Source organism: Lonchura striata, chromosome 2 (assembly GCF_050655825.1).
Source record: "Lonchura striata isolate lonStrDom1 chromosome 2, ASM5065582v1, whole genome shotgun sequence".
NCBI lineage: Eukaryota > Metazoa > Chordata > Aves > Passeriformes > Estrildidae > Lonchura > Lonchura striata.
Genome location: NC_140704.1, coordinates 21,358,731 through 21,380,611, shown reverse-complemented (window position 1 = coordinate 21,380,611; position 21,881 = coordinate 21,358,731). Strand labels below are relative to the sequence as shown.

At 37.2% G+C, this 21,881-nt stretch overlaps 1 protein-coding gene across 1 annotated transcript in view; it reads right to left on the bottom strand.

The window, feature by feature from the left end:
• Window positions 1-21,881, bottom strand: part of ITGA8 (integrin subunit alpha 8) — a 111,710-nt gene that overhangs the window by 7,120 nt on the left and 82,709 nt on the right. Inside the window, exons 27-28 of the mRNA XM_031503826.3 lie at window positions 19,147-19,260; window positions 6,819-6,920 (exon numbers count right to left, since the gene is read on the bottom strand). Of these exons, the coding sequence (XP_031359686.2) occupies window positions 6,819-6,920; window positions 19,147-19,260 (216 nt within the window). The remainder of the gene's footprint in view (window positions 1-6,818; window positions 6,921-19,146; window positions 19,261-21,881) is intronic.

Genomic DNA, 21,881 nt, shown 5'->3' with positions numbered 1-21,881 from the left:
AAAAGAACAATTATAAGAAAAAATTAAAGCAAGAAAGAATGACTTTAAGGAAAACAGCACTGATAAAACAACCCAGGAAATGTCACATTTATCTCCCAACAGATATCCGGATGGTCTGATCAAGCGATCAACCATGCCTTTGCCAGCAAAGGAAGACAATTCCTTTTCCAGACTCCTCTTTGGGTTGCTTCTTAACCACTGCAAAATTCCATAGGCTCTGTGCATCATTAGCTTCAGCTAGAGCAGAGCTTATTTAGTAAGAATAAAATGTTCTTCAATGGCTCTGCTTGTGTTTCAGAGTGGCATTAAAATGCAAGGGCAGAGAAAATGAGAGAAGGGTCATTCTGATATACCTGCAGAGACTCTTTCTAAGAAAAGCCAATTAAGGAAAAAGATTAATTCAAGTAAAAGGTTAACTTACCAGGGAAAACAGAAAGGGGGCTGCTTGAAGCCTGTAGAAAACAATGGGCTCAGCTGACCAAGGAAGAAAACATCTCCATTCTACTGCTAGCAAATCATGAATGCTGCCCTGAAGCAAGCCTGATCACATACAGCACAAGAGTTGGGAAGTGCTCACGAAAATTCATGGGCCCCAAGACAGCAAAAATGGACTGATTCAAAAAACTCCAACTCATTCACAATGTGCACTTTCTCTGCTGGCAGACTCTGAGATAGTACACACATGAAGTTACAAATTTTAATTATTGTTTAGAAAGGACCTGACACTGTCAACATACAGGCTGCATATCTTAATCATCTAAGATTTGAGCTTCACTATGGTTTCTCTTTGTAACACTATCACTTGTCTGAGCATGTTGCTATTAATCTGGAGCACTAATGTGAAAGACTACTTACCAAAACCATCTTAAAAATATTTGTAAAACAGCAGAAATAACAAAAAGCAAGCAGTGCTTTCTGTTGTCTCAAGTTTAATTAAATGACTGACTCCATTTTATAACAAGATCAAATTACAGGGAAGAACCCTTTACATGCAAGACTTTATTTTGCCACTTGTGCTACTGATAGCTTCAGCCAAATTCCTAGCTAGAAAAACGTGACCAAGATAAATACAAGAGGAAATGGAAGCCAACATTTCTCCTTTGGAGTGGATTGTAGGACATCAATAAAACAGAACAAAAAAGATTCTGACAAGCTTCTGGGTAGGTACAGATGGCATGATAATGGACATCCTGGGTCTGACCAGGAAAGGGTTAATTTTGGGAGTGGCCTGAAGGGGGCATGGCCAGGACCTGGAGGTTACTCTATAACAGCTCACGATATTTACCTGAGGCTGCAAAAGGGAGTCTCTTCCAAAGATCCTCCCAGTTGAGTAAGCCTGGCAGAGGGAGTGTTTGGTATTGTCTATTAGGGAGCTTCCCTGTCAGTCTTTCCTTTCTTGTACCCTCTGGCATAGTATTGTTGCTGTTGCTGTTAATTTTCTTATCTTATTGCTGTTTCCTATAAATTGGTCTTGTCTCAACTTGTGATCTTCATGTTTTGTACCTTCAATTCTTATTTCCATCCTGTTGCAGGGTGAGAGGGAGGGGAAAGCAGGGAAGCATGCAAGCAGTGCATGGTTTAAAGAGTCACAGTAGGAGAACTAAACTGGAGAGTACCATTCCTAAACCATGACAACAGTCTACTGAAATTTTACATCCTGGATATGGAAACTATCTGAGTGGGCAAGGACTTCTTGGAGTAGGAGGAAATTTTGGTTTACAAATTTCTTCAGATAGTATTTGATTGAACCACATTTGGTTCCTTGGGCACCAAGTCCAGTTTAACCCAATCTAAGGTAACTACTTCAACACCACAGGTGCTGAGACAGGGGTGAAGTAAGCTGCTGTGTGATGTTTAGGTCTGAATAGCCCATAGGGCAGCATATGATTGCACAGGAGCAGAGCAACAACTAGACTCTTAATGTGTGCCAATTCACTGTACAAAGTTAGGTAGGGTTAATCCAGACCTCAAAACATGTTTGAGATCCTTCTAAAATCAGTGCAGACTATTTCATTAGGGATGGTAGATTTCATTAGGTTTGACAGCAGTTTATGCAACTACAAGTACACATGTTGTCTTTCCATGCCTTCTTTTATGTGACACTTCTAGATATTTGCTGTATTTGTGTGCTGTGTTTTCTTTCCTCTTAGGCTATAAAAACAGCAACACAAGGTAGTTCTTATTCTGATATCTACAGAGCACCTATCAGCATGGATCTAAACAAGGACATGTGGATTTTTCTGAAGATGCTAAACAATTATGAGTGGTGTAGCAGCACTCAGCCTTCCTTGTGCTGCCTGTGTTCAAAATAATTTCTCCCTTCCTCCTTCTGTCATTCTGCTTTTACAGATCATCAAGGACAACTTGTGGTTTAATTTCAGTAGCTCAGCTGGAACTTGACAAATGTTGAAACATAAACAAGAAACTGTAATCTTATAGAAAAGCAGGATATCATGTTCATAATCCTTAGATTATCAGCAATGAGCAAAACAGACAGCAGAAATTAGGTCTATCCTGTATCAAGCAGACACTGGTGCAAAGCTGGCACATTACCCTTCTCTTTTAGCCTGAGTGCAGCCAATGCTAATGAAATATTTTCCTGCTAAAATCTTGAAACCATCCTGTCAAACCCACACCCTTTTCCCATAAATTCTTCTTTGTCTTTGGTTTTAAAAGCAAGGGAATGGTTGTGCTAAGTACTTGAAATTTATTTCCTGAGCAGGGGATTATATGTAGGCATCAGTCTCACTCTTGCCTGTGTGCATTACCAGTAGGATATAATGTCCCTGGGCTGCCCCCCTTTATACTCTACACAAAGCCTTGCAAGGCTACTACTGCAAGTCCTTGTAAACAATTTGAGACTGCAAGTCCTGAACACCCACAGAGTTGAGGCAGAAGCTGGAGGGGAAGACAGAAACAAAACATTCCTTCAGTTTTGTCTGCCCTGTTTCACCATTTTTACAGAGGACTGTCACTTTACCCCATGCTGTCCACAATAGTTTTTGATTTAAAACAAGTTTGTATTTTCAGCTTGGATTTCTGTTTAGTACTGCAGGATCAGAGCCAGGGAATGTTTCCATCTAAGGTGGCCAATATGAAGTGGATTTTTTAAACAAGTGTTGCATGTTAACACTGTACTTTAGTTGTTTGTTAGCTTTCCCCTCTCTTCAGGACAAGAATTTATGCTGAACACTGAAAACAATGCTTGATTCTCTGTCAGGTGGGTGAAAAGCACATCTCAAAAGATTTGAGAGGAGCCACCTGACTTCTGACACTGAGATGAGGGTGAACATCTCACACTTCTGGTATCCAAAGATGGCCAGAGAATGACATTTGCCTCAGGGAGTGAGATGAGGGTGAAGTTGACCTAAGAGTTATGGACAGAGCCTTTGTTTGCTATTGGAAATAAAATCCACAATGGTCTTAGCACAGATGCTGTCAGACAGTCTTAACTTCATAACCCTTCTTGTGGTTCCATTAAAGTAATTCGTTGCTTATGAAAGTGTTCTTCTGGGGAGGCTTTTAATTTGTGCCTTTTTAAAAATGTGACATAGTTAAGCTCACTGTAAGTATATAGAATAATTAGTAGCATTTTTGCCACTGTATTTAATCCAGTTTGGATTTTGCTTCTGATTTTGTTGTCTTCAGGATAGTCTTTGACTCCTCTGCAAGGGAGCACAAAGCAGAAAGAAGCACAAGAAGTAATCTGTTGCTTCACTGGCACTTCCTTGTGTATAGATGGGATTAAGTTTGACTGGTGCAAACTTCCAGCATCTGTGGTCAGAATTCAGTGCATCCCGGTGGTATTCTCACAAAGTTGTTTTTTTTTCTCCCTGGTTCTTTAGAAGACACACTTCAAAAACTAAAAATAACTTCTCAATAATTTATTCTGCTACTTTAAGAAACAGTAACTAAATTAATTATTATTCTAGTGCTACTGCTTTTGCTGCCCATGATGACCTTCCTTTAGTCTTCAGAAATTTTCTTTACAGAGGCTGAGAAACAGGAATTCTTTTGTACTTCTCCATGTCCCCATCCAACCATTACAGCATAACATCCTTTTAAATTCTCAAAAAAAATACTCAAAATAGAATGTAAAAGCTCCCTCAAGCTTGAAGTCACAATAACTAGTTGCAATAACTACTGAAGTTACAATAACTAAAAAAAGTTATAGGTCTTAGTCTGAAACCAATGTTACTCACTGGAGGATGACCACTGGTCAAACAGTTTAGATTAAAGGTATCCACAGGAAAAAAATCTTACCAAATGTTTAAGAAATGCAACCATATTTTATTAAACTCCCAAACTGGCACAAGAATCATAAACTAAAATAAAACAAATTTCTGCTTATTCTAACTTTGTACTTTTTGCAATAAAAAGTACTTTCATGTTGCACATGAAATTCACCAAGACAGTGTTATTTATCACAATAATACTTGTAGCAAAAAATTGAAAAATTTCTCTTGAATGAAATAGCTGTAAGCAAGGAAATTCAACCAGTTGTATAATATATGGTTGCAATTCTAAGACTATCAAAATTAATGGAAATACTAATATAGATGAAAGTGGATTCTGATTTAAGCTCCATGCTAATTTTCTGTTTGATGCATTTTAATTCTAATGTTTTACTATAAAAGATCCAGATTTTCTTACATTTCCCTAATGTTTCACACACCTTTGTATCATGACCCTGTCTTCAAGATCTATGTGTTCAAGACCTATACTCCATGATTATAAAGTCCTTAGAACTACAAATAGGACAACATGGCTCTGTAGGTTACTGATGTGCATGGGATTATTCATGACATTAAAACCTAAAGTAAATATCAGCCTGCCTAACTGGAATCCAGCCCTATAAGAATTAAGTTAATTATAAGAATTAAATGAAGGACAAACATTTTATTCTTTAAAATTATCTTCTTTATATAATTTAGATATATATTTAATATTATCTTCTTTATATAAACCTTAAAGTGCTAGCTGATTATTAGTTATATACTTTTGAAAATTGATTTTAAAAATATTTAAATCTGTTATCCACTTCCACCCTTTCATTGTCTGAAGGAAAATCATAAACCTTGAAAGAAAAATCTTTGGAAGCTTTTAAAACACAACTAGTGATCTTTTTCAGAAGGAGCAAAAATATTAAACTGTGCCCAACTTCAAGGAAATATTTCTTCTTGCAAGTGGAACATCAAAGAACTGGTGCATATAACACATCAAGCTGTAGAGCTGGCAAGCATCCACTGCCATGGCCAGATATGAAACGACATAAAAGCGTTATCATTTTTCAACATTTTACAGTTGCCATTACAGGCATTTTGCTGTAAATCATCTGCTGCAAATAACAAGCTTTATACTGGCTGGAGTAAAAGAATGAAACGCTTATCTGGTCATTTGGTAGATCATCTGACACTTGTTGAGAACAGCAGGCTATCACCTGGGGTAAAGCACTCCAGTCCAGATGAAGGCCCCACTATCAACAGAATTCTGCACATGTGTTTCTGGTATGGAACACATGCTGCAAGAAAATAAAAAGAGCCTGAGTATATCTGGCAGCTTGGTGCCTTTGAACCTTTCTGGATGAATACTGCATTAAGCACCAATCCTCTCTAGTGAAATCATGGTTCTACTGATGATGGAGGTTAGAATCACTGTGCACACAGAACCAAGATTTTACCTTGTGTCTTCCCAGAGCAAGTATCAATCAACCCTTCAATCTGTGTATGCAAAACAAAACTTTATAACTTGTATTCTCTAAAATATACTCTAAGTAAGCTCCAACGTGTATTATTCTGTTGGTTTTCTAAGTAAGAAAGTATTCTGTCCCTACTCCTACATTCAACTTGGCAAAGTTTGAACTGAGCTTACCTTTTAAAAGAAGGACTGTAACTGATGAATCTTTATAAAGGTGAAAATATTAAGCCTTAAAATTTCACATTACTCTTATACTAGAATCAATTTTTGCTCTCATATTTTCCTTATCTTTATCAGTAATGAGAAAATAGAGAGAATTTTAACCATGGTATTAGACACCATAAGAAACAAATTACTTTAATGTGCTCTCCAAACTCAGTCCTTTGGCACCAGCAAACAATTAAATCAAATTTATGCCTCCAAAATTAATTTTTCATATAGTAGTCCAGAGCCATACAAATCCCAGTCTGCAAATAAGGCAAGTACTTTAGCATCTATCTATCTATCTATCTATCTATCTATCTATCTATCTATCTATCTATCTATCTCTCACTTCTGTAAGGATTACCAAGTAAATTTTTATCTTTGCACTTGATGTGCTGTGAGGTGGCAACCCTAAAAGGCATACAGACCTTCCTGAAAATCAGGGCATCAAAAAAGCTTAATACAGCTTAATAGAGATAAGCTGCTGTAGACAATGCACAAGCTTGTGTGAGAGAACTGCTGACTGGGAGAAGAGTGAGCTCTCTAAACCTGACAGAAATATGATTCTGGATTTTGCATAAAATTTCCTCTGGATTTTTTTTACCCCAAACAAAGTAACTAGATACTTGTTTTCACAGTTCTGTTGTCTTTTGGGTGAAAAATCCATCTGAATTGCAATAAAGCAGTCTGCACATCAGTTCAACAAGAAATTATTTTAAAATGTAGTAAGACTCATGTATCATCAACTTCCACAGAAAGCAATGAAGTTATTTCCTTTAGGTATTACTTCAGGAATTTAAACTAGAAATACAGGAAAGACCAATCTCAATATTTTCATCTATAAGAACTTTCACAGCTGTGATGAGAGTGACCAAATACATATGCTTCACACAAAGATATATTTTTCAGTTACTTACTGCTATGCTTCCCTCAGGGAGCTTTGCTGGTTGCACTTTATATGGCATACTCTTAACTTCAAAGGAAACATTGGAAGAAAGACTGTACAGATCATTCTTTCTCTAAAATGATAGAAAAAAAGAAATTATTAAAACCCATGTTTATTTTTAAAAACATTATGAAAGATAAATAGACACAAAAACTCCAGAGCACTGATTTCATAAGTCAGATTGTTTCTTTTGGTGAAGAGTGCAGGAATTGAGACCTATATGTGTCCATGAGATAAATACAGCATGAACCTGCAATACAAAGGCCACATGTTGAAAATGGGGAAGAAAGGTTAGCTATGCAGAAAGATTCATACAGTTGTTTCTCATTTTTCTCTATGAAACTGGTGTGTTAAAAGCATGGGCGAAGTTTATAGGGCATCTATGTTTTAAACCCTCACCTGTGCTGACCAAGCTCAACAGCCAGCATGGGTATATTGAGAACATTTACAGGTCTATGTTGACACCAGGTTGGGAGAGCTTCCTGATAACATCAAAGAAATGCCTGTGCCTTCCCACCAAACAATAGAAGGAACAACCATCTTTGAACTTCACTAACACAGAATCACAGAATAGTTTGGGTTGGAAGGGCCCTCTGGAGATCAGTTAGTCCAACTCCTCTGCCAAGGCAGTCACCTAGACCAAGGTATACTTAGAACATGATTGATTTCCTAGTGCAGTAGAGCTCAGAAATCCTACCCACCTTGCTTGTTTACTAAGTTGTAACAATGTGAGAGGAATGTACAACAGCCATTGTTTAACTGGCCACCTAGTAAAATATTCACGTAGCTGTCATTAAGCATTTCAACAAACCCAAAGATGTGCAGACAAAATGTGCAATTGATTTTCTGGGTGACACTACATGCAACTCATCTTGTATATCCCTTCCCATGTAAATCTGGGGTAGTGATTTGGATCTACTTTGAAAGTGCTTCAATATTCTCTGAGAAGCATTATATTGCTAAGTGCTAATATGGTCAATGGAATTCAGAGGGCTAGGAGTTATGACTGTTATATCCTTTTTCTATATTATTATCATCCTATTTTTGCTACCTGTCTTAATCCTTTATGAAATATGGTTATCAGACTTCAACACAATGTTTGGCTGATGATTTTCACAGAAAGACAGAGCTTTACAAGTAAATCAGTCTTTCCTTTTGTCAACAGCTTTTTCAGTCCAGCACATTTGGAACACCATTGTCACTTCCTGAATCCCCTTCTGCAAAACCTTCTCATTCCTTCTATTTCTCACACATTTAGGAGTTCTCCTCCACTGACAAGATTTGTGTCCTTTGTGATTGTTCAGCATCTTTTCCTCAGTATTTCCCTGTCATTTCCTGTTTCATCAAAAGCATAAACCCTCTCAAAGAACTGCTTTCCCTTTTTCATCTCTTTTGCTGAGCCAAGACTGAGGTGAAAAGACCCCTTAATAATTTGGGCTACTATTTCTTTCCTTCACAGATAGAGAAAGGTTTGTTTGTGAAAATGACCTGAAATAAGCATAATATAAGCCTGGGAGCCAATGTGGATGCATTTGAATGACCATGCCCACCCCAAAGTTTTCACAGAACTGCTGTGGCTGAAGAGCATATTTGGAGTTTGTTTCCTCCAAGCACAGGCGCAGTAGAATCAACTAGAGCAGTATGCTCACAACCATTCCAGTTAGGGTTTGAATATCTCCAAGAAAGGAAACTCCACAATCTCAAGAAGCAACCTGTTCCAGCTTTTACTACCCTCCAAGCAAAAAAGGGTTTTTTAAATGTTGAAATGGAATTTCCTGTACTTCAATTTGCGCTTCCTCCCTGTTCCTTGATATTGAGAAGACCCTGCAGTGTGTTCTTTACCCCCTCCAGTCAGATGTTTACACATGCTGATGAGATCTGTCTTGAGCTTTCTCTTTTCCATCTCTCTCAGCCTCTCTTAGTATATTGAATGCTCCAAGGCCTTAATCATCCTTGTGGCTTTTAGCTGGACTTGCTCCAGTACATCCACGACTCACACGTCTCAGGGAGTCCAGGACTGAACTCCAGATCTGTTTTATGCTGAGTACAGAGGAAGAATCAATTCCCTTGGCCTGCTGGCAGTGCTCTTCCTAATGCAGCCCAACAGGTGATTGACTTTGTTTTCTGCAATGGCACACACAGTGGACTCATGTTGAACTTTGTATCCCATGGTGCTCCAAGATCCTTTGCTAGAACACTGCCTTCCTGGTTAGTTGGAATAATCCTATGTACTGGCACATAGGATTTGCATTTCCCTTTGTCAAAATTTATGAAATTCCTGCTGACTCACTTCTCCAGCCTGTTGAGGTTCTTCTGAAGAGCAGGACAAACAACTGGCATATCAACCACTCCTTCCACTTCACTATCATCTGCAAATTATCAGGCTATTAGGTCAGTAAGCATGATATCCCTTTTGTAAATCCACACTGACAGCTTCCAATCATCTTCCTGTCCTTGAGATGTTTGCAAATGTCTTCCACATTTTTTTCTCCATCACCTTCTCTTCTCAAGGATTGAAATAAGGCTGACTGACCTATAGTTCTCTGAATTCTTCTTGAAGACAAGTGTTACCATTTGCTTTTTTGCAGTTTTCAGGAATTCTCCCCAGTCAACATGAATTCCCAAAGATAATTGAAAAAAGTTTCATATTCTGATTGCCCCTCCCTCAGGACTTCTATGCATATTCCATCAGGTTTTTTGGACTTCTGTATGTCCATTTTGTTTAAATGTTCCCCTATCCTTACATTTCTCTGCTGAAGATAAATGTTGATAGCTGCAAGTTTCCTCTCTGATTGCAGAGACCTTGGTTTACTGTATGCAGATTTTCCCAGTAAAGACAAAAGTGCTGGAGGGAAGCCTTGGGTAACTCAGCCTTTTCTATGTTCCATTCAGGAGAAGACCTTTATTTTCCTTAGTCTTCTTTTGGCTGCTGATACACTTACAGAAGCCTCCTTAATGCCCTTTAAATCCCTTTCTAGGCTTAGGTGCTGGTGGGCTTCTACTTTCCCAACTCCATCCCTGCATTCTCAGACACTCTCTACATTCCTTATCCAACCCCTGCCCTGGGTAAACTGACTCTGCTTCCACCTCTTTTATGTTTCACAGAATCCTAGAATTACAAAGATTGGAAAAGACCTCAAAGATGATTGAATTCAACCTTTAGCCTATCACCATCTTTGTATGTCTGGATTGTAACAAGATGGTAAAACTCCACTTGTCAGGATGGACAGTTCTTGAGCTTAAAGGATGATGATCCTGGAGAATCAGTAGTTCTTCTGGACTTCTCTTTTTTTCAGGATAATTTTCCATGAACTTCTTCCAAACAGATCCCTGTAAAGGGTGTTCTCCTGAGCTCCAGGGTTGTAGTTCTGGTATTTGCCTTGTCCATTCAGTCTCCTTTTAAAAAACTAATTTTCTCTGCAAATATGTGAGGGTGATAAAAAGCCAGCACATCTATTGCCTTCTGGAACTAATTTGCTTATGCCATAATTTTGTTATTTTAAAATATTGAGAGCAGCTGAATGGTTATTATCAGAAAATTCAACCTCTCCTTGGGGCCTATACTAGAAAAGAGCAATTCTAAAACATCTGTCTCAAACAACTACACAGGCATAGTCAAATCAGCTGCTTAGAGATATCTAAGCATCAAATGGGAAAGATAGCATCAAATGGGAAACTATTTCAAAACAAACTATCAATATCTATCTATTTCTGTCAATAGTGTTTGCAAAATTAGGCTTGGTAAATAGGTAGTTTTATAAACATTCATGGTTCTGATCATCTATGAAGTGATATTCAAAAAAAAAAATTTCCTTATCATGTTAATTATTTTCCATTTCCAGACTCAAGACATTTTTCATATTTTATTCTTCAGCACTAGATTCCTCCTCACACAAAATCTCAGCATGTTTCTGTGGGTGTGCATTCAGGAAAAAAAGCCTTATATTTTCAATCTTAAGCAATTTATATCAAGCAGGATTCTGGATATAAATCATATGATTATATGATTTATAAATGTAATCTGTAATGGAGAGAGCAGAATATGTTATTGAAGAAGTAGACATTAGACATTCAGCTGGATTGGCTAAGGTACAGTAAAGGCATTAACTTTTCTTGAAACCTCCTATAAAGGAAACAGCACTAATGGAAAAATAAAGCCTTTCACCTACTATACATGGCTTATTTAATTTTCAGCTTATATCAGCAACAAGAACGTCCAAGGAGGGTACTTCCTGTGGATTAATGCTTGGCTTGGGTTAGTAAACTTGGGTTGTGACCACAGCTATCAACTCGCCTCAACCCTTGATTAGACTCCTGGAAATGCTGGAGTACAGGAATGGAGACTATAAAAGACTAGAGAATATTTTCCTGCATTTACAGAATTATGTGTTTGTGGCAAAGGACTTGAAAACAATGACTGTGGTCAACATTGGTTGCAAACAGGATTCTTACTTGTATAACACCTTTGAGATACAAGCAGCTGTCTTTCCTACAGCCTTTTTTATAATTCTCAAGCCAATTGTAAGAAACAGCATTTCTTTACTGTATCATTTTCTAAATAGTGTATGTTTAAATATTCAGTATTTACTGGAAGCTGCAGGAATTGTGGTTTGAAATTCAAGCTGAGGACTTAGTCATGGCTCAGAGGAAGGAGAAGAAAGAATCTGGTATTTGTGTCAGTGCTTAATGATCAACAGTAGAGAGTCCAGCCCTAACTACACTGGTCTTTTGTGGTTCCCCTTGTGTTAGAACAAGCAGAACCCGATCTCATGCTCGTTGCTGAGATAGTAGTTTGCAATATTCTGGGAAGCAGGCAAAACATGGCTATTCCCTGTGGTGCCTGGGTGGCAGATCCTGATGATGTATTTATTAAAACTTCTCTCTCTCTACATGCTTTTGTTTCACAAAAAGATTTTTGAATTGAAGCCTTTGTTTTCTTAAAAGTTGCAAGACAAAAAAGCAGCCAGAAATAAAGGAAAGTGTTCCCAATAAATATTCAGTGCAGTGTTTTCCTACATACAAATGAAACCAAAATAATGTGAGAACTGATGGAAAAATCTTTGACAATTTGAAAGACAGTTCTCCAGGCTCCAGTGGAATGGAGGTGCTTTCTGCAGGAAGCTGACCTCCCCAAAGCATTTCTAAGGTATGTGGCCATCCTGGTCAGAGATCACACTGAAATGCAGGAACAGATCTGGATCCCAGGGAGCTAGATTGAAGAACAAAATCTTTACAGCTTAAAGACTCACACATCATTGCTGTTCTGCAGGTTTGAAGAGTCCAGCTACTGGAGAGAGTCCTCAGAATGACTGCTCCATTGCCTCTCTGGAGAATTGTTCAGGCTCTTGGAAATTCTTTTTATTACTGCTTAGATGTAGCCTAGTGAAGTCTCCCTAGCTGAAATGCACATACTTCCCCTATAGCAAGCTGCATGCTGTGGTGGTATTTTCACCCCAAGAACTTAAGACTTTTGCACATGGAGTTCAGTGCTGTTACAACAATATTGGCACTGCTTGATTAAAATCAGTTTCCCTTTGTATCTGCTGGAGTCTGGCACACTTTAAAGACAGGAGGGTAAGCAATGCCTTTTAAATACATGCTTTGGGAATTCATTAGCTTGTTTCTTTGACCAATACCTCCCAAAACCTGGACTGCTGCCAATAGAGTAGCTTAAGTAAATGCTGAGAGTAGAGCTCATACAACTACTTCTCCTTAATAATTTGTTTAAAAATTTATATCTGACTCTTTACACATGGTAAAAAGTATTTGTGCTATCTGTAGCAAGAGGATATCTCTACCTAAATAAAGCTGTGACCAAAGACAATACTCTGAAAATCAACACATCCTTCTCTTTATCATTATATTATTTGACTTCATATATTTTTTTTACATTCATTTTGACAGCCAATTTTAACTTATAATAGAGGCAGCTTTTATGCGATTCCAGAAGACTTCAATATACAGATTACAACAGTTATCAATCCATTTATTTCTTCATATATCTACATTACCTATACTATCAAGATATGTTCTGCTCTTGTTAACAACATTGTTTTTAAATAAAAACATTCGTTTTAAATAAAAATTAATGAAAACAAAACTAGGTTGTACCCAAAAGACTTAGAGTTAGTTCAGCCCCATGCAAATGTCTCTTTCTTTCTAGCCTTCATTCCACATAAACAATCAAATCCAGTATAATGAAGTATTTTTGGCCACAACCAAAGTTTTGGGTTTTACTTATTTTGTTTTTTCAAATAACAACAGTGTTTTGATGCAACTGAAAATTTTGTTGATGATTTCCTCTTTATGTTATTACCCAGCCTAGAGAAATTCTACCACACTAAAGAGGCTCTGAGTTCACCAGTAATAAAATATGGAGTTTCTCAACAAAATTTCTCATTGGAAGGTGCTCTCCAGCTGTGGTGACAGCTCCAAATTCCAGGCAATGAAGGCAAACGTGAGAGGATGTCAGGACTGGGAGGACTTGTAGTTGATGGTCCAAACCAACAAGATATTACATCATGGTCTTCTTATTTTTCTATACCCTTTCAGACCTCTCAGTATTTTTTTATATCCTTGGTGCAGCTTCAGCAGAAGGGAACACCATAATTTTATAAAGCAGGGATGTGGGTTTGAATTGAGTTTGAATTTGAGTTTGAATTGAATTTTTGTCTTCCAGTCCTCAATTCTCTAATCACTGGACTGCCAGCTCTTGCTTCTGGCAATTAATATGAATAAACCAAGTCCTCTTCAAGTCTTTAATCTTATTCTATAGGTGCCTTCTAAACAATTTTTTGGATTCTTTATTCAGAGAGGATGGACAGGACACATTCCTGCTAAATCCTTATTTGCGTGTCTATCCTCCTGATAAGGAATAGTCCTCATGCACCAACCTGATGGCTAATGCAAGTCACTTTGTCTGAGGTGTCACATTTTCTCCATATGTTGAACAGAGAGCCTAGATATTTAGTTTCAGGTTTTGGATACCAGTCAGTCAGTTAAGATAAGAGTGTTGCAGCACACATCACTGTTAATATGTCAAGCATATATTTCCATTTTTAGGCATCTAAAAAAAAAAAGCAGGATCAGTGCACATTTGGAAACATTGAAATAATGAGTATTTAACAGAGAAGCCAAAATATGACTTTGAGTACCAAGAGAGCACCATTATGCAGTGGTGCTTCTCTTGCTTTTCAACTTTTTCTGATTAAAACTAGATTTTTCTCCCTTCTAACTATTAAACTTCATGTGATCAAGAGTGCCAAAATCACATATCTGGGACTGTCAAAAAGTCAAAAAAGAAACAATACAATTATATTCAGTAACATTAAAAAGAAAATTCAATAAACTTCAAACTTCTTGGGAACCTTACACACTCTCTGTGGGTACATTGCTGCCTCCCCTAGCTCTCCCAGGAGATTTGTATCATTATGAGAAATTTTCAGTACAGGATGAAAGAGTAGCTAAGAATGCACTGAATTCCACATCCCACAATGTTACAAGTTCCAAAGAGCTTGGAGACTGAAGGTTGTTACAAATCAGACAGATGATACAGATTCATCACTTAGAAATGCATTTTCAAAACATGTTTTACAAGCCAGCTTTAAGTCTTACCCCAAAAAGTACCCATCCATGCAAAGAATATTGGGCCAGGTCCCCTTGGGTATCCCTTAGATGACTCAGAAATATGACTACACAAATGGGGGCATAATGGAGCCCCATCAGAACACAACGTAACATAACCATGAGAGGTTGTTTCTGTTTTGAATGAATCTGGCTATTATTTGCCTGATCAGCAAATCTGAATCCAAAAGTCAGTTACTAGGCAGTTACTGACTTTTCATATTTACGGTCCAGACTTTGAAGTTAATCCAAAAAAGTATGTGATTCTTCTTGGCCTTTGCACAATGTCTGTCTCTATCTTTGTTGGCTGCTTGGGAAATTTGTGCTGCTTTATTTATTCAAACATGTCTAATCACTGCACGTCATTTAACTGTTATTTGTTATGGGAGTTTGGGTTTTAAGGTTACAGGTTACAACTGTCAAGAGACAAAAGGGTCAGCTGCTGTCGGTTAAACTAAGTGGAAGAGGAAGGAGTCACTCAATGCATGACAGGTCTTTTGTGGCAACAAAATACATGTTTGCCCATATAACTTTGATGAAAAACATTGATTATTTCATACTAGCATAAATCAATAATTTCCAATAAAATCCTTCTCAGGTTTGCATTAGCATATCTATAAGAAGAAAAAACATCCCGACACTGTGTTCTCGGCTTTAATGAGCACCAACAATTTCTTCTGCAAATCATCATGTCTTCATTTAGATTATAACACATTTGAAGAATTTTGTATGTTACCATTCTTCTTATTTCTTTGGCATACGAAAACTTCTACATTAACTTTTACATGAAATGCAATGCTTCTCTAGAGACTTTTATCCTAAGTTTCTTTACAAAAGCATGACAGTGGGGTTCAGTCTGGCCCTTGGACAGTCCTTCCTGGTTCACAATCATCTCATCCTGATTATTTTAACTGCATTTTAATCCTCAGTTTGAATCTGCAGATTTCAGCCTAGTTAACAATGGTTGCAAACTTACTAAGAGCAGATCATACCCTTTTTAGGAAAATAATTATGTTCTACAGTCTTTTATGGGGATGGTTGTGTAACTGTTAATTTTAAAAGGGGCTATGAAAAAGGGATCTGTTTTGAGATGAGTTGAAGGAAGACAACCAGACCCTAGGACACTATTTATTGTCTCCAAGTTTGCGTGTGAAATAGGGATCACATTATTCTGGCAGCTAATTAGACATAAATGGGATGATGCAATAATTCTCTGGGAACTACCTTTTCCTACTTAGGAAAAAATTCCATTGCTTTGAGTTTTTCTGATTCTTAACAAGACTTGCAAATTATTATTCTAAGGACACAGAAATGTTTACAGGGAAAAGGTAAAATCACAGCCCATAAAAAGGCTTGTTTGATAGCAAGGGTATGTAAGGCCAGTAGAGTAATCTGGTAGGAGTATTTCCCACAAGGTCTTTTCACCCAGTGCATCTGGATGGCTCACCCTTGTCCCTGCCCACAAGCTGGTGTAAAAATCCACGTCTGCCTGGAGCTCACTGAGTGAAGGGAGGTGCAGGCAAAGCAAGCAGGGTTTATTAAGGAGCAAGGAGGAGCTAAAGGGACTGCAGCACTGGCATTGCCTGGCATGTTTACACACACCCATGCCCCAAGGTCCAGCTTTGACCCTTCCCCCCATCCAGATCAGACAGAGAGATGTTTCAAATCAGCTGGAAAATGCATCCTCTGAAGATACCTTTCTGTCTTGTCACAGTCTACAGAGATAGCAACCAGCTTTGGCATCTAACTTTCAGATTATTAAAATTTCATAAAATGAGCCACTGCTCTTACGTTAAACATGCCACTGAATTTCATGAAGTTATATTTGTTCTGAACCTAAATCAGGCTAACAAAGGTTACATCCCAGAAAAAGATTCTGTTTTTACTAAGCATTATCCAAAAAAAGGAGATTTTGTATCTTCTGTAGCTAGTTTATTTCAACTGTTACACATATTTTGTCACAGCCAAAAACTCAAACTGTTTCTCATTATTTTTTTAAACTTTAATCTCTTACAGATATTTCTTGATATATACAAATTAAACTTAGGAAAATACTAATGAGGCGAATTTCCACTGAAATAGCTGTAACTAACCGAGAAATTTCATCTGAAGATCTGTGCACAGGATTTTCTCACAAGACCTTCTTTTTGGCCCTTACAGAGTTAATTATATTTCACCAGCAGAATGATGAGGAGAAAGACTTAACTGGATCTGGAATACATCAGGCTCAGTTCCCAGAAAGGAAGGTAGCTAAGGGAGCTTTATCAGCTTAGTGAAGAAAAAGGTGAAGAAAAAGATGCAGATCCTCTGTGTTACTGCTTGCCCACTGCAGTGCTCAAAATTGTCACACATTATTCCAGTCAAGGATAATATCTCTGCCTCTCTGCTTGTCTCTATGTGTTAGGAACAGAGAACCAGTGCAGTGAAGTTCTTACCTGAACTTAACAGGGACTACCTTGTGTGAGCTTGTCCAGCAGTCTCTTAATGGAATTGGAAAAAAAAAAAAAGGAATCAAATACCCATTCTATTTCCCAATAGAAATGTTTCTTTTATAGCTGTAGAGATGCTTACATACTGGTACTTTCTGTCCTTTGCAAAAGCTTGCACAAAATGATGTCCATGCCAATTCCCAGATTTGAAAGGACAAAGAGACATCCAAGCTGTCCTGCTTTTAGGGTTAAAATTTGAACCAGACTTTGCCCTTTTTTTGCACTAGCAGATGACTCACTCAGCAAACCTAAATGAGGTACGTCCAATATAGAGTATCTAGACATATTTGACATTTTTAAAATATGCTTCCTCTTAAAAGCATTTCATTTGTATTAATGGAACTGAAGAAAGGATATGAAAGTTTCTTGGGGTTGATTGCTCACAGAAAGAAAATGCACTGACAAATCAGGAATTAGTTCACTTAGTATATGAAAGGATGTCCTTTGTTACTGAGCAAGACAGAAATATATTTTCTTCAAGCAAGGCCAGATAGTGGGGACAGAATTTAAGTGCTCTTCAGTCATAGAGGTCCTATAACAGCTTTTGGAGAAGAAACACAGAATGTGACCTGGCCTCCTGACAGATAGGTAGAAAAACCTTTCAAGTAACCACTGCCATAGTCCTGTACACCAAGAGAGAGCAATGATCTCCCAGACGTTTGCACCCATTATGGATTTGGTTAGCTACTGTGCTGGCATTCAACTTTCTGGAAATACTATCCTATCTGCTCTCATTTCTCCAGGAAAGAAAGTGAGAATGAATTTCTTTTATCTACTTTTATATTTGAGGGAAAGGAGAAATTAACTCAAAGGCATGAGGAGCTTAATTTAAAGCTGTAAACTGAAGATCCTCAATTAATCTCTTTCTAGGGTAAGAGGTCCCCTGAATATATAGAATTCTTCTCCTACTGTAGGGAACAAAGGAAGGTTCTTACATTCCAGATAGAAAGACTGAGGAATTCTAAATTCCTTGGGAAAGAAGCCAATAATAAATCTGCTTGATCAAGACAGGAGATGCAGGTATTTCTTAAAAACAGCAAATGGAATTATAAATTTTGCCATGTATTTTCCAGTGTTAAAGGCATGACAATGGCACATAAATACAAACACACAGCCAGCTGTGAGGTAACAGCTCACAGTAAAATCCCTCTGCCTTACAAAATCATAGAATAATTTGCATTGGAAGAGAACTTTAAAAGTCATCTACCATAAGCCTGGATGTCTTCAATTAGTCTAAGCTGCTCAGAGTCCAATCTGACCTTGAATGTTTCCAGGGACAAAGCATCTGCCACCTCTCTGGGGAACTTGTTCCAGCATTTCACCACCCTCATTTTGAAACACTTCTTTCTTGCATCTAACCTAAACAGATCCTCTTTTAGATGAAAACCATTACCCTTGTCCTACTTCAACATGCCCTGCTAAAAGATTTGTTCCTATCTTTCTCAGAGGACCCTTTTAGGTACTGGAAGGTGCTGAAATCTCTCCCTGTAGCCTTCTCTTCTCCAGGCTGAACAACCCCAGCTCTCTCAGCCTTTCCTCACAGAAGTGTTTTATTCTTCCAGTCATCTTTGTGGCCCTTCTCTGCACTCACTCCAACAGGTCCCTTTATGCAGTGTGAATAGAATCCTGAGAGCAGAAGTTGGAAATGCAAGAATTTGCAAAGAGAAGTTTTACTTTTTCCCATCATTCACTCTGTCCCTTCTTTTAGTAGTAAAACAGATTGTCACTACATGAGTGTCATGTCTTATACGAGCTTGATACATACAACTCTTCCCTAGATTAATAGAGAATAAATAACAATGAATTTTTAAGCTGGACATAGTGTACGTGATGATGATGTTTGGCTCCAAGAAAAACCTTCCATTGGGAAAGAGGTTATAAATGCAGAACATTTGGGTCAGTCCAAGAAAGCAGAAGCAAAATGAGTAAAGGTACTTAAAAGTAATCTTGGAATCTTCAAGTAGGGTTTGGGACATAAACTTGAGAAGGAGTGATAGAAAGAAAAAGAAAAGTAAGCAGCATCCAAAAAATCTGGACACAAACCATTGAGATGTTATCTTCAAAGAAAGTGGTAGCAAAAAGTATTTACATTTGTCCCACTTAATTTAATAATTTTTATTTTTAAATATCTGCTCAAATAAAAAATATTTTTACATGTGTATAGAAACAAATGTTTGTGTGCATTACCTCCAGGAATGTTTGTGCCCAGAGCCGGGACCTGATTTTTAGTGCCGCACTCTTTCCTCTTTCCAGCTGTCCGACAGTGCACGAAATTAAGACACACTTCACATTTGTACAGTTCTGAGAAAAAAATAAAGGGAAATCATACTTATGCTTTGAAAACAAAATAATTTTCAAGTGCTATAAATAAGCAAAAACAAATGAACTTTTCCTTAAAGAGCTAAATAGTCTGAAATCAGTAATTTCATCTAATATACATGAGTCATTGTGATAACTCTAAATCAAGGAACAGATTCTTTTTGAATCACCTATGAATGCAAACACCTATCTATAATAAAGAAAATAAAAGTAATCATTTTCAACAGTGTCTGCTCAGAAGAACTCTTAAAATGTCCAGGCACTTACCAATACTTTAAAACATGTGCTTCTTCCCCCCTATCAATCATTTTATGATTCAACGCTTTTTTTCCTGTTCTTTATGCATTAAGTAGTTATTTGTATTGCTAAATGTTTCCTCCTTTTTAACTCTCCTTGTTTTCTCACTGATATTTACATCATAGAAGCCAGAACATTTGCTGAGATTCATTAGTTGCTTTACTTGAAACTTCTTGTCCATGAAAAATTCCTGATGAGCAGTGATTCTGGCTCATACACAAGGCTGAAGGCAAAAGCCAAGCATTGCAATTCAAAGCTATATACTCCTGAAGTCTGCCAGAAGAATGTCACACTAAAGGTTAAAAGCTGACTGGAAGCCACTGAAGGGAATGAGCAGAGTCTCATGGGGTAACCACAGGAATTATGTGGCTGTTTAGGGCATAGAAAGGATAAATGATCTCATAAAAAATGATTAAATGTTTGTGGATAAAAATAAAAAAAATGTATATACAAATGGGTTTTATCTGAAAAGTTTTGTTTGACTCAGGGGAAGGCTGAGGTTTTAATTGATTACTATTTTTATAACAAAGCAGAGAATCCCTCCCATGACAGAAGGCCTTATGACCTCAAAAACAAAGCTAAGTTTTCAAAAGTAAGTATATTCCCTAGTGAGAGTGAGAATGCACTACCAATACCCAATCTTCAGGAAATGAGATGATGATGCATGGAACAAATCTGAAAACACCCTTAAGGAATCCTGTATCTTTATAGACAGCTTTCCTCACAAATCTCTGTCTTATTAGAGGATAAGCAGAAGCTGTATGCCTAATTGCTGCTTTCTATATCTGACTGAAAATGAAACTGTAAACCCTGGAATTTGCAGCTATAAACTTTTTTTTTTTTAAATGAATATTTTAAAGTATCTGTTTATTTGGCTTTAAACATCCTCCAAACAGATTTATTTATTTTGCAGGAAGGAGAAGACTTGTTTTCGTTAATCACAGTGGTCAAAGACACACGTTGGCAAAACAAATCATTAGTATGCAAAAAAGTCTACTTTTGGCTGACATTTTAGGACCTGAATACATATTTCTGTTTTTCTTAGTAATGCATTTAGACTGTAGTGATTTTCAGAACAACATAACATTTGAACTAATGGAAAAGAAACCAAATATTTAATCAATAGTATAAATAAAATAAGAGCTTCTCAGAACATTTTTTCTCTCTGTGAAGATGCTTTGATGAAAAGGAAAATAACTTAAAATTTCTTTAAAAAATTACAATTTTAAATGAAGAATTATCTTTGGCCAATCAGTCTTTTCCATAGCAACATTCATTTTCCGTGTGTACTTCCAATGTGTCAAATTAAATAAAAGAAATTATGCATCAGCAGTCACTAATGCTGAAGGCGTTAATATTGGGACACCTTCTAACTGAAACAATAATATTGCTTTTCTATGCTCACCCTGGAAAAGTCTTTCTATATATCCAGTGGTAATCACTACACCCAATCCTATCCTAATTTGTGCTTATCAAAAGCATATTTTACTAGAAGAACGCTCATCAAAGTGCCAATTTCATATTACTGAGTACCCCACTAAATATGTTTGATCCCTCTGCATCAAGCAGCTGAAAATTCTCTGCTTCATATTTTAAGTTGCAAAAACAGTGCATGCTTCAGAACTTTGTTAACCACTTCCAGTTGCTGCAGTCATTTTTATGTTGGCAGCCTATGATCCTAGTCACTCAGAAAGATGACTGAAAATTAAGATATCACTGAAGAATGGATAAAGTGTTCTGTGATATTGACTGGCATGTCTTTGAAAGTCCTGCATTTTTCCTTCAGACCCAGTGGAATCAGATTCTTCCTAGGGTTTTGGGTTGATGAAAGTGATTATTGCTTAAAATGGGTTAAACTGTGATTTTGTTCTTAATAATATTACAGTTTTCAGATTACTTTCAGATTCTATTCTTCCTGTTATAAAAATTGCCAAATTAACTTTCAGAAGTATAATTATTATCTTAGTCCAGAGCACTTAAGTTTGTGAGGCTCTTTGCTTCCAAATTCTATTGAGGTCAAGGAATTAAAGCATGAGCTTGCAGTAAACAGCTTAATAAGAGACTGGACAGCATGAAAGAAACTCTGCCCAAGGTTCATAAAAATAGATGGAAAGCACTGACTGTGAATCCCTTGACTGATTTCAAGGTCACTGTGTTTGCACATTGCCTTTAGACAAAGGCAGGAGACACCTACAGGGCTGAAGTATGCTAAGGATGGCACTTTGAATGCAGGAGTGGAAAAAACTTCTGAAAATACAGCCAAGTCCAAATACTCAGGTACCAAACTGTCTAATCAGAACTATTTT